Source organism: Mustelus asterias, unplaced genomic scaffold, assembly GCF_964213995.1.
Source record: "Mustelus asterias unplaced genomic scaffold, sMusAst1.hap1.1 HAP1_SCAFFOLD_42, whole genome shotgun sequence".
In the NCBI taxonomy this organism is placed as follows: Eukaryota; Metazoa; Chordata; class Chondrichthyes; order Carcharhiniformes; family Triakidae; genus Mustelus; species Mustelus asterias.
This window is the reverse complement of record NW_027590119.1, coordinates 2,849,721-2,861,624: the sequence shown is the minus strand read 5'-3', so window position 1 is coordinate 2,861,624 and position 11,904 is coordinate 2,849,721. Positions and strand designations below refer to the sequence as shown.

Sequence of the window (11,904 nt, the reverse complement as noted above, 5' to 3'; positions counted from 1 at the left end):
TAAATCTCCACCCACGCCCCTCACACATACACTCTCTCTCTCATTCCATTTAGCATTCTGCGGCACAGTGGCACAGTGGTTAGCACTGCTGCCTCACAGTGCCAGGGACCCGGGTTCGATTTCCGGCTTGGGTCACTGTCTGTGTGGAGTTTGCACGTTCTCCCCGTGTCTGCATGAGTTTCCTCCCTCATTCTGAAAGACGTGCTGGTTAGGTGCATTGACCCGAACAGGTGCCGGAGTGTGACAACTAGGGGAATTTCACACTAACTTCATTGCAGTGTTAATATAAGCCTTACTTGTGACTATTAAATAAACTTTAAACTTTAATATACACTACCCAATTCTCCTGAAGGTGCTAATTAATGCTGATCGACACTCACCATTTCATGTTCCTGACAGATCGTAAGAAATAGTTAGAAATTCAGCCCACCAGGCTGTTCAATTGAATTCTTTTTATTCATTTATGGGACATGGATGTTGCTGGCTGGCCAGCATTTATTACCCATCCCTAGTTGCCATTGGAGGGCAGTTGAGAGTCAACCACATTGTTGTGGCTTTGGAGTCACATGTTGGCCAGACCAAGTGTGAGGTATTGCACTTTGGAAGGACAAACCAAGGTAGAACATACAAGGTAAATGGTCGGCACTGAAGAGTGCAGTAGAACAGAGGGATCTGGGAATACAGATACATAATTTCCTAAAAGTGGCGTCACAGGTAGATAGGGTCATAAAGAGTGCTTTTGGTACATTGGCCTTTATAAATCAAAGTATCGAGTATGAGAGTTGGAGTGTTATGGTGAGGTTGTATAAGACATTGGTGAGGCCGGATTTAGAGTATTGTGTGCAGTTTTGGTCACCTAATTACAGGAAGGATATTAATAAGGTTGAAAGAGTGCAGAGAAGGTTTAAAAGGATGTTCCCGGGACTTGAGAAACTGAGTTACAGAGAAAAGTTGAATAGGTTAGGACTTTATTCCCTGGAATGTAGAAGAATGAGGGGAGATTTGATAGAGGTGTATAAGATTTTGATGGGTATAGATAGAGTGAATGCAAGCAGGCTTTTTCCACTGAGGCTAGGGGAGAAAAAGACCAGAGGGCATGGGTTAAGGGTGAAAGGAGAAAAGTTTAAAGGGAATATTGGGGGGGCTTCTTCACGCAGAGAGTGATGGGAGTCTGGAATGAGCTGCTGGATAAAGTGGTGAATGCTTTTAACATTTAAGAAAAACTTGGACGGGTTCATGAATGAGAGGGGTGTGGAGGGATATGGTCCAAGTGCATGTCAGTGGGACGAGGCAAAAAAATGGTTCAGCACAGCCAAGAAGGGGCAAAAGGCCTGTTTCTGTGCTTTAATGTTCTATGGTTCTATGGTCTGAAAACATGTACCAAACGACTCAAGAACAACTTCTTCCGACTGTCATGTTTGAATGGTCCTATCATATATTAAGCTGATCTTTCTCTTCACCCTACCTGTACCTGCACCCTATCCTTTCCTTCTCCCCATGTACTCCATGAAAGGTATGCTTTGTCTGTATAGCGTGCCAGAAACAATACTTTTCAGCGTATCCCAATACATTTGACAATAAATCAAATCAAAATTTAATGCACATGTTGTGAAGTAGAAATCATGCAGGGTAATTGCAACACTTGAGGGACAGTGCAAGGCTCCCTCTACACTTTCCCATCAAACACTCCTAAGGTATGTACAACCCATCTAAGGTACAGAGGAAAGTTCTCTCCAAATCATCCTGTGAAAAACTCCCGGGGAAGCACTACCCAAGCTAGGTACAAAGGAAAACTCCCATTATGTGCCACATCAAACAGTGTCAGAGAGGAGGAACACTTTAGATAAGAAAAACTCCATCTGCATTGCCCCACCAAACACTCCCAGCCCATAACGAGCTGGGTTCCAGGAGGTTAGTTACCAGGCGATTAAATTATGTCATAAAGCAACACCATTTAATCCAGCAGGTCCTCTCTTTGACCTTTTAAAGATGGAGAATTGGGATATCCTGTCCCCAAACAGCGCCAGAGAGTAGGCACAGTTTTCATAAACTCCCTCTACACCACCCCATCAAACACTCCTAGCCCAGAATGAGCTGAGCTCAAGGAGGTTAGTGACCAGGCAATGAAATGATGTCTTAAAACATCCCCATTTGGTCTAGCATCTTATTCATACTGGGAATGTCAGGGTGAAAACTGGAACATTCTGTCTCCAAACACATCCCCTCCTATTTACACCGAGAATGATGTGGAGATGCCGGTGTTGGACTCGGGTAAACACAATAAGAAGTCTCACAACACCAGTTTAAAGTCTAACAGGTTTATTTGGTAGCAAAAGCCACTAGCTTTCGGAGAGCTGCTCCTTCGTCAGGTGAATGGGATTTCAGTTCACAAACAGGGCATATAAAGACACAAACTCAATTTACAAAATCATGGTTGGAATGCGAGTCTTTACAGGTAATCAAGTCTTAAAGGTACAGACAATGCAAGTGGAGGGAGCGTTAAGCGCAGGTTAAAGAGATATGTATCGTCTCCAGCCAGGACAGTTAGTGAGGCTGTCCTCATGTGTGCGGAACTTGGCTATCAGTCTCTGCGTTCTCCAAGGTGGCCTTCACGACACACGACAACGCAGAGTCGCTGAGCAGAAACTGATAGCCAAGTTCCGCACACGAGGACGGCCTCAACCGGGATCTTGGGTTCATGTCACACTATCTGTAACCCCCACGACTTGCCAGGGCTTGCAAAATCTCACTAACTGTCCTGTCTGGAGACAATACACATTTCTTTAACCTGTGCTTAACCCTTTCTCCACTCACATTGTCTGTACCTTTAAAGACTTGATTACCTGTAAAGACTCGTATTCCAACCATTATTTTGTAAATTGAGTTTGTGTCTTTATATGCCCTGTTTGTGAACAGAACTCCCACTTACGTGATGAAAAAGCAGCGCTCTGAAACCTAGTGGCTTATGCTCCCAAATAAACCTGTTGGACTTTAACCTGGTGTTGTGAGACTTCTTACTGTGTTTACCCCAATCCAACACCGGCATCTCCACATCTTGGAAATATATCGCCGTTCCTTCGCAGTCGCTGGGTCAAAATGCTGGAATTTCCTCCCTACCAGCGGGGTGGATGTACTTGCACAACATGGACGGCAGTGGGTTCAGGTCCCATACATCACAAAGGTGGACACTCCTGCGCCCCCTACAAACATGGCGATCGCACCTGCACCCTGCTGCACATTGCCCCTTACAAAGATGCCGGCCGCACATGCGCACTGACACACATTGCCACCGACAGATTGACGGCCGTCAGTCCAGGCCCAACACGACAAGTTGCGCCTCCAATTTGGTACCAACAGGACGCCCGGGAAGTTATTTTCCCGAAGTTTGAGTTTGAACAACATGTTTACGAAGCCTCTCCACCCACCCACCACATTCATCGCTCTCCTTTACCTTGAACTGATCTCGGATTCGAGTTAAAACCGTCCGTCCGCCGCCATTACCCACACTGCGCATGCTTCACTCTATTCACCCTGGTTGGAGGACCAGCCGCTCCCGCTCGGTCCTCCAGCCCCGCCCCCTTTCTCTATTGGTCCGGAGCTGCCGTCAATCAGTCCCTGGGCATTGTGACGTTGAGCATGCGCAGTGCGGCTCATGTCCAGGGACAGGCGCTTGTTTGTCTGATCTTCAGGCGGGGAGGAGGCGGATAAGCGGAGGCAGCGTTAGGGGCAGTGGGTGGGAGGGGAGGCTCCACACACCCAGTGGAGGCTTCAACACCCCCAATAAGGAACTAGCGGCACCGCCTCAACACCCAACACAACGGCAGCTGCAGCGCTTTCTCCCGAGGACAGGCCCTACTGGACAAATGTGGCTTCAGGAAGGAAATGCAGCAATGGGTTTGATTTGATTTATTGTCACATGTATTGGGATACAGTGAAAAGTATTGTTTCTTGCGCGGTATACAGATAAATCATACTGTTCATAGAGTACATAGGGGAGTAGGAAAGGAGAGAGTGCAGAATATAGTGTTACAGTTACAGAAAGGGTGAAGAGAAAGATCAGCTTAATATGAGGTCGGTCCATTCAAAAGGAGGAGGCTTTGGAGAGGGTACAGAAAAGATTTACCAGGATGTTGCCTGGTATGAAGGGCATTAGTTATGAAGAGAGGTTGGAGAAACTTGGTTTGTTCTCACTGGAACAACGGAGATTGAGGGGCGACCTGATAGAAGTCTACAAGATTATGAGGGGCATGGACAGAGTGGATAATCAGAAGCTTTTTCCCAGGGTTGAAGAGTCACTTACTAGGGGGCACAGGTTTAAGGTGTGAGGGGCAAGGTTTAAAGGAGATGTACGAGGCAAGTTTTTTTATACAGAGAGTAGTGGGTGCCGGGAACTCGCTGCCAGGGAAGGTAGTGGAAGCAGATATGACAGTGACTTTTAAGAGGCATCTTGACAAATACATGAATAGGATGGGAATGGAGGGATATGGTTCCCGGAAGGGTAGGGGGTTTTAGTTCAGTCAGGCAGCATAGTCGGTGCAGGCTTGAAAGGTCGAAGGGCCTGTTCCTGTGCTGTAATTTTCTTTGTTCTTTGTTTGTAAAAGTCTGACAGCAGCAGGGAAGAAGCTGTTCTTGAGTCGGTTGGTTTGTGACCTCAGACTTTTGTCTCTTTTTCCCGATGGAAGAAGATAGAAAAGAGAATGTCCAGGATAAGTGGGGTCCTTGATTATGCTGGCTGCTTTTCTGAGGCAATAGGAAATGTAGACAGTGTCAATGGATAAGAGGCTGATTTGCGTGATGGACTGGGCCACATTCACACCCCTTGTAGTGTCCCTGTAAAAATTGGTCAGAGTCATAGTTGACATGTCGAATTTCCTTCGCTATTGGCTGATTCAGGCAGGGCTCCATTGTGCCGTCACAATGACTCAGAGGGGCGTTCCCAGCACACAGTGTCCCATTGGTAGCAATATCACTGGTTACAGAAGCAAAACACTGCGGATTGGACACCAGCTCAGCGCGGCTGGCGGTCAAAGCCCCGCCCACCCCCACGTGGGCTCAGGCTCCGCCCCCTCATTGTCTACATGCGGCAGATTGACCAATGGCAACGCTTGGAGGACCGGATGGGCGATGGTCCTCCAGCCAATCAGAGTCCGTGCCCTGTGTCAATGGCCGCGTGGAGCTTCCTGTGGATATGAATGTGGGGGTTCGATCAGTAAGTTTGCTGATGGTCCAAAAATTAGTGATGTGGTAAATAGCGAGGAGGAAAGCCTTAGATTACAGGATGATGTGGGCGAGCTGGTTAGGTGGGCAGAATAGTGGCAAATGTAATTTAACCCTGAAATGTCTGAGGTGATGCATTTTGGAAGAACGAACAAGGCAAGGGAACAGATAATGAACAATAGGCCGTCAGGAAGTACAGAGGACCAGAGGGACCTTGGGGTGCATGTCCATAGGACCCTGAAGCCAGCAGGACAGATTGATAAAGTGGTTAAGAAGGGATATGGGATACTTGTCTTTTTTAGCCAAAGCATCAAATATTACAGCAGGCAGGTTTTGATTGAGTGTATAAAATGCTGGAGTACTGTCTGCAGTTCGGGTCGCCACACTTTAGGAAGGATGTGATTGCACTGGAGAAGGTGCAGAGGAGATTCACCAGGATGCTGCCTGGGCTGGAACGTGTCAGTCATGAAGAGAGGCTGGTGAGGCTCGAATTGGTCTCCCTAAAGCAGAGAAGGCTGAGGGGGGGCCTGATTGAGATGTACAAAAATATGAACCCTCCATTCACTGACCTTGAGTAACTGGGTCAATATCCAGAGACATAGATTTAAGTGAGGGGCAGGAAATTTAGAGGGGATTTGAGGGAAAAGATTTTCACCCAGAGGGTGGTGGGAATCGGGAACTCACTGCCGGAAAGGGTGAGAGAGGTGGGAACGCTCAACATTAAGAAGCATTTAGATAAGTACTTGAAATGTCATAACATATAAGGCTGCTACTGACCAAGTGGTGAAAGGTGGGATTAGAACAGATTGGTGCTTGAGAGCTAGCACAAATACGATGGGCCAAAGGGCCTCTTGCTGTGCTTTAAAACTCTGAGGACAGAATTATGACAGTGTGGTTATGTGATAAATATTGGATGGTTCTATAATAAAGTACATTTATTATTATTTCTTGTCTTGTAATGTAGTACTGTAGCTACGTTATATATTTCCAGTCAGAGTCATTACAGCAGAGGAGGAGTCCATTGGACAATTCGAGGCCCTGCTGACTCTCTGTCGAGCAATTCTGTCAGTCTGGAGAGGGTCCCATTCTGTAACCCTGCAGCACCCATCCAATCTCATTGAGAAATTACTGATCATCTCTGCTTGACTACCCTCACAGGCAGCAAGTTCAGGAGCATGACTAATCACTACCCCCATATCTTAACCAACTTACAGATTTAGGGGAATGAGTGGGGAAAGAATGTTCTATCGAAACTAGAATTATCTGTTCTGAATTTTGATCCTGTACTGACTGTGATGTCTGCTGCAAACTCTTTTTATAGGATATCAGAAGGTTAGGATCCATTGACAGAATCCCAAACCATACGCCACGTCAAGATTTGACAGTCGCTCAATTCATCTGGACCTGAATACCATCGGCCTTTGCATCTAGAAGGAGAAATGTTTCTCTGTTCTGTCTGCTTCAGAAGGCGTTAAACGTCAGTGTGACTGGAAAAGCACCAACGCACACACACCCGAGTGAGAGTGTTCCAGTGCACTGACTGTGGAAAGAGCTTTAACCAGTTATATAGCCTGAAAATACATCACAGCATTCACAGTGGGCAGAGACTGTACCTGTGTTCTGTGTGAGGTTTAACTGATTGTTTAACCTGGAGAGTCACAAGGACACCCGCACCATGGAGAATCCATGGAAATGTGGGGACTGTGGGAAGGGATTCAGATTCCCATCTCGGCTGGAAATTCACCGACGTATTCACACTGAGGAGTGGCCATTCACCTGCTCTGTGTGTGGCATGGGATTCACTTATTTCTCCAAGTTGTTGAACCACAAAGTCACTCACACTAATGAGAGACCCTTTAAATGCTCCGACTGTGGGAGCAGCTTCAAAAGGGCGCAGGAACTGCTGAGACACGAGCGAATTCACACTGAGGAGAAACCGTTCAGCTGCTCTCAATGCTCAAAGAGATTTAGATCAACATCCAACCTGCAGGAACACCAGCGAGTTCACACCAGTGAGAGACCCTTTAAATGCTCCGACTGTGGGAGTGAATTCAAAAGGTCTCAGGATCTGAGGGACCACCAGCACATTCACACCGAGGAGAGGCCGTTCAGCTGCTCTCACTGCACAAAGAGGTTTAGAACATCATCCCACCTGCAGAGACACCAGCGAATTCACACTGGGGAGAAACCATTCACCTGCTCTGTGTGTGGGAAGGGATTCACTGATTCATTCAACCTGCGGGAACACCAGCGAACTCACATTGGGGAGAGGCCATTTATCTGCTGTGTGTGTGGAAAGGGATTCACCCGGGCATCCAGCCTGCTGACACACCAGCGGGTTCACACTGGGGAGGGGCTGTTTACCTGCTCTCACTGTGGGAAGGGATTCACTCAGTTATCCAGACTGCAGGTACACGTTCGAGTTCACACTGGGGAGAGACCATTCACCTGCTCTGTGTGTGGAAAGGGATTCACTCAGTCAACATCCCTGCTGAGACACCAGCGAGTTCATAAGTGATGACAGGAGTTGGATTCTGCTGTTCTTGCTGCTGTTAATCACATCCAGGACTGAACCATGTTCATTCTGACAGTTGGTGAAGTGAGAGGGTCGGAGAGGTTCTTTCTGCTGGACTGGCCGGTCGCACAACTTTGCTTCCAGTGGGCTGATGCTCTTTGAGCCTGGGAGAGCACATTTCCACTGAACTGATCCACAAAAGCTGATGAAGGACATTTATTTTTCTGGGATAGTAAATAGTGTTTTTCCTATCACTACAGGTAGATCAAAAATAAATACAGAAAGAACTGGAAAAACACAGCAGGTCTGGCAGCATCTGTGGAGAGAGAAACAGAGTTAATGTTTCACGTCCAATGTAACTCTACTTCAGAACTAAAGAGAGGGAGAAATGTGATGGGTTTGATGCTGGTGAGAAAGGGGGTAGGGTCAGGTAGGACAAAAGGGAAAGTCAGGAATTGGTTAGGGGGTGGGTGAGATTAAATGACAAAAATATCCCGGAACCCAAGGCAAAGGGAGAGGTAATGGTTGTGGTAAAGAAACAAAGCATTGGTCCAGAGTAAGTGTTAATGGCAGAATAAAGGACAGCTCTGTCTGGAAGCAAAAATACATGAAAACAAGGTGTAGACTGGCACTCGGCAAAAAACAACAAATCAAAATGGAGGAGAGAGTTCAGGGTGTGAAGTTGTTGACCTAAATGTTGAGTCCAGAAGGCTGTAAAGTGCCTCATCGGAAGATGAGGGGCTGTTTGTCCAGCTTGTGTTGGGCTTCTCCGGAACATTGCAGCAGGCCGAGGACAGAAATGTGAGTGTGAGAGCAAGGTGGTGAATTCTAATGGCAAGCGGAAGGTCAGGGTCATGCTTGTGGATTGAGCGGAGGTGTTCCACAAAGAGGGCAGGGAACAGGCTACAGATGAATTAAAGAGAAACCATTTGTGTCCAGAACATTGTGAACATCCTTTTACTCTGGTTGTCTTTGATCCTCAAGTCATTTTCTGTTTGTTTTAACCATGTTCTGTTTCATTAATAAACTTTTATCAGTAAAAATATTTGATTTTTCTGGACTTTTCCTGATGAGATTGATGCACTTTAGGGAAAGTGGGTGAGAGGGGTTGGCAGGCTCTTTAACAGAAAGTGAGTCCCTCAAAGGTAATTGGCAAAGGAGCCAGAGGGGGAGATGAGATTTTATTTTTTGACACAGTGAGTTGTTCTGATCTGCCTGAAAGCAGATTCAATAGTTTACCTCCAAAGGGTAAAGACTTGAGTGGGAAGAATTTGGGGAAAGAACAGTGCAGTTGGGTGAATCAGAGAGTTCTTTCAAAGAGATAGCAGGAGGATGATGGGCTGAATGGAGTCCTCCTGTAGCCTGCCAATCTCATCCTCCAGCTTTTGTGCGTGTTAAAAGGGGCAGATTTCATTGCAGCCTCTTCCCTGTATATGTATTTAAAGAGACGAGTTTCTCTTTAGCTCTGAGTGACCGATATAACAATTGGTTGGAGGCCCATTTCTCACTCAGTCCTCCAGCACCTTCCTGTCTCTCGATTACTGCAACATACATTGCAGTTTCCCAACTGGGGCGCAGGCCTCATTATTCTCAGCTAAATTCAGCCCTCAGCTCCGTCGCCTGGCTGTCATTGACACGAGCAATAGAGAGACAGAAAGGTGCCCCAGGCTCAAATGGGAAGTCAAAACACAGGGCTTTGAATGAATTATTAGGATCTCTGTAATGATCAGTAATTTAAAGAAATGAATTCTAAACTCAATGTGTAAATCAAAGAATCACATGACAAAACTTCAAGTTTTATGACTTCTACTCCAACAAACTGGAAGCAACAATGACGAAACACTTTTTTGTAGGGAACATAACCCTTAAACTGTAAAATTGAACTTTGCCCTTTTACTCTTAACACCATCAAATGTCGCACTCAATGGTTATATTTTATTCCATCTTGGAATGTTGACACTCAATTCTCCAAGAATGAGTCCAAGGTGATTTTTCACTCCCCAAGAGTTTATTTCCATTGTTTTCCTTTTCCAGTCTGGCAACCTTTAATCCCAGAACTGTCCTTCACAGTGATGGTTCTCCTGGACATTTTCCCACGAACACAAGCAAGGCGAATCTTCCAGCCTTGTTTCACAATTCTCAGAAATCTGTGACCAACATTCGACATCGGAGCAGAAGTTGGCCATTTGGCCCTTTGAGTCTGCTCCAGCATTTATTTACATCATGGCTGATCTGTTTGTCTTGTGTTGTGGGAAATTTACCACTTCGGAGTCAGACTTGGAGGTTCAACAAAACAGTTTTATTTCGGACAAAGCTTTGGGAGAAAGCACTGGTACTCCGCAGTACTTGGCAGCGACCTTCTCAACTACACAATGGTAGTTGAGCATCTTTATATCTTTTAGACAATAGATAGTACGGACATTAGCCGTTAACACATCGTTACAAGTTGAGTAGACAGATACGGACATCGACAATTAACACATTGTTACAAGCAGACAGGTACGGACATGGACAGTTAACACATCATTATACATAGAATGGATACATTTATGCAGTTATGTCCTCTATCAATGACTGGTTTCGATATATACATTTATGTATTTATGTCCCCATCAGTGGCGGATCTTATCATCAAACTCATTGTTCTGGGTCTGCTCTTATCTCAAGTCTTAAAGTGCCCCAGGTCTGACCAGCTTCCTGCAGCAATTCAGATACTGCAGGTTTTAACTCTTTGTGTAACTGTCTGTGCCCAAAGCCAGTGCCTTTTAATGTCCCTTCCCAGAGTCCATTTTGTGTGCCAGGTAACCATTTTGTGTCCATTATTTTAATTTCACCATAACAGTTGCGTTCCACATTCTCGTTCCACACCCGATATTTTTGATGCCCTTATCCAACAATAGTTGGTATGAAGGCAAAATTCTGCTGTTGTTGGAATCTGAAACAAAAACAGAAAATCCTGGACAATCTCAGCAAGTCTGACATCATCTGTAAAGAGAGAATAGAGACAGCATTTTGAGTCAGGATTACTTTTTGTCAGAGGTGAAGACAAGGAAAATCGGACAAAATTTATACTGTGAGGGTCAAGAATTGGGAAGCAATCTATTTAACCTCCTCTGAACCACTTTCAATGCATTTGTATCATTTCTTAAATAGGAGACAAAGCTGCACCGAGTGTTCAAGATGCAGTCTCAGCAACACCCTGTATAACTGAAGCAGAACATCTTTACTTCTCTGTTCAATTTCTCTCATAATAAAGGATAACATTCCATTTGTCAGAACTTTGATTTATTTGAACTAAGATTTATGGGTGTTCTCTTGTTTACAATAACCTCCCTCATCGTAAATCACACCAGGTTCCAGTGTCTTAACCATGTGGCAAGAAAGAATACTTTAAATGGTGAATTCAGAAAGTTTATTAATCATTAAAAATGTAACAAGTCAGAACGATAAAAGGCAAAGTATCGATTAACAGTTAATAGAGAAGGGTTCACTTTAACAATTGAACAGACTTCTCTCCATCCCTCTCAGACCAGGACATGAAGTGACGGCTCCAAAAACATGGATAACTTGTAAAACCAACAGCTCTCAACACCTCTCTGTAAACATATCTCCCTCCACCTCTCTCTACCAAGTTGCCTTCTCAAGACCACTTCTTTATACTTTAAAAATGCCGAAATCCCATCTTAGCCAATTCCCATAAATCTTCAATTATAAACTAAAATAGACATGAGTTTTCAGATGATTTGAAAACAAATGAACTGTCTGCTGAAAGGGTTAACTTTTCTACAGAACCTAAAGGGGTGGGGAGTGAGCAGAAAAAAATTGGCCCACAATAATACCACTTTACACAAGTATAAAAATCAAAACAAACTCGATTGTAAACTTCATCTCTTAATTTTTTTGTTATATTCCACCACCTAATTATTTTTATTTGATCAGTTTTTGTTAGGGATTGGTAACTTCTGTTCTTTATAAACTGCTTCACTCATTTTGTTGATTCTCCATGAACTCGGAGAATCAGAACCCAGACTTTATCATCCTTATCCTTTTTCCCCTTTTGCCACCACTCCCTCTGTTTTGCGGGAGGGTCGTGGGGATTCCAATCAGAACTAATCATTTTATCATAAAAGTTAAATACTGCGGATGCTGGAATCTGAAACAACAACAGAAAA

General features: G+C 44.9%; 2 protein-coding genes across 3 annotated transcripts in view; one reads left to right on the top strand and one right to left on the bottom strand.

The window, feature by feature from the left end:
• Window positions 1-11,904, bottom strand: part of LOC144482743 (uncharacterized) — a 101,496-nt gene that overhangs the window by 43,695 nt on the left and 45,897 nt on the right. The window lies entirely within an intron of this gene.
• Window positions 3,779-10,998, top strand: LOC144482785 (uncharacterized). Of its 2 annotated transcripts, none has more exons than XM_078201645.1 (2): window positions 3,779-3,894; window positions 6,539-10,998. In XM_078201645.1, the coding sequence occupies exon 2, from the start codon at window positions 6,893-6,895 to the stop codon at window positions 7,733-7,735; it is 843 nt and encodes a 280-aa protein (XP_078057771.1). In that variant the 5' UTR covers window positions 3,779-3,894; window positions 6,539-6,892; the 3' UTR covers window positions 7,736-10,998. The 2 variants fall into 2 exon arrangements, with proteins under 2 accessions (XP_078057771.1, XP_078057772.1); XM_078201646.1 differs by lacking the exon at window positions 3,779-3,894 and adding an exon at window positions 4,483-5,209.

Coding starts and splice junctions, on each gene's coding strand:
- LOC144482785 (XM_078201645.1), top strand. CDS start 6,893: ATGGAGAATCCATGGAAATGTGGGGACTGTGGGAAGGGATTCAGATTC.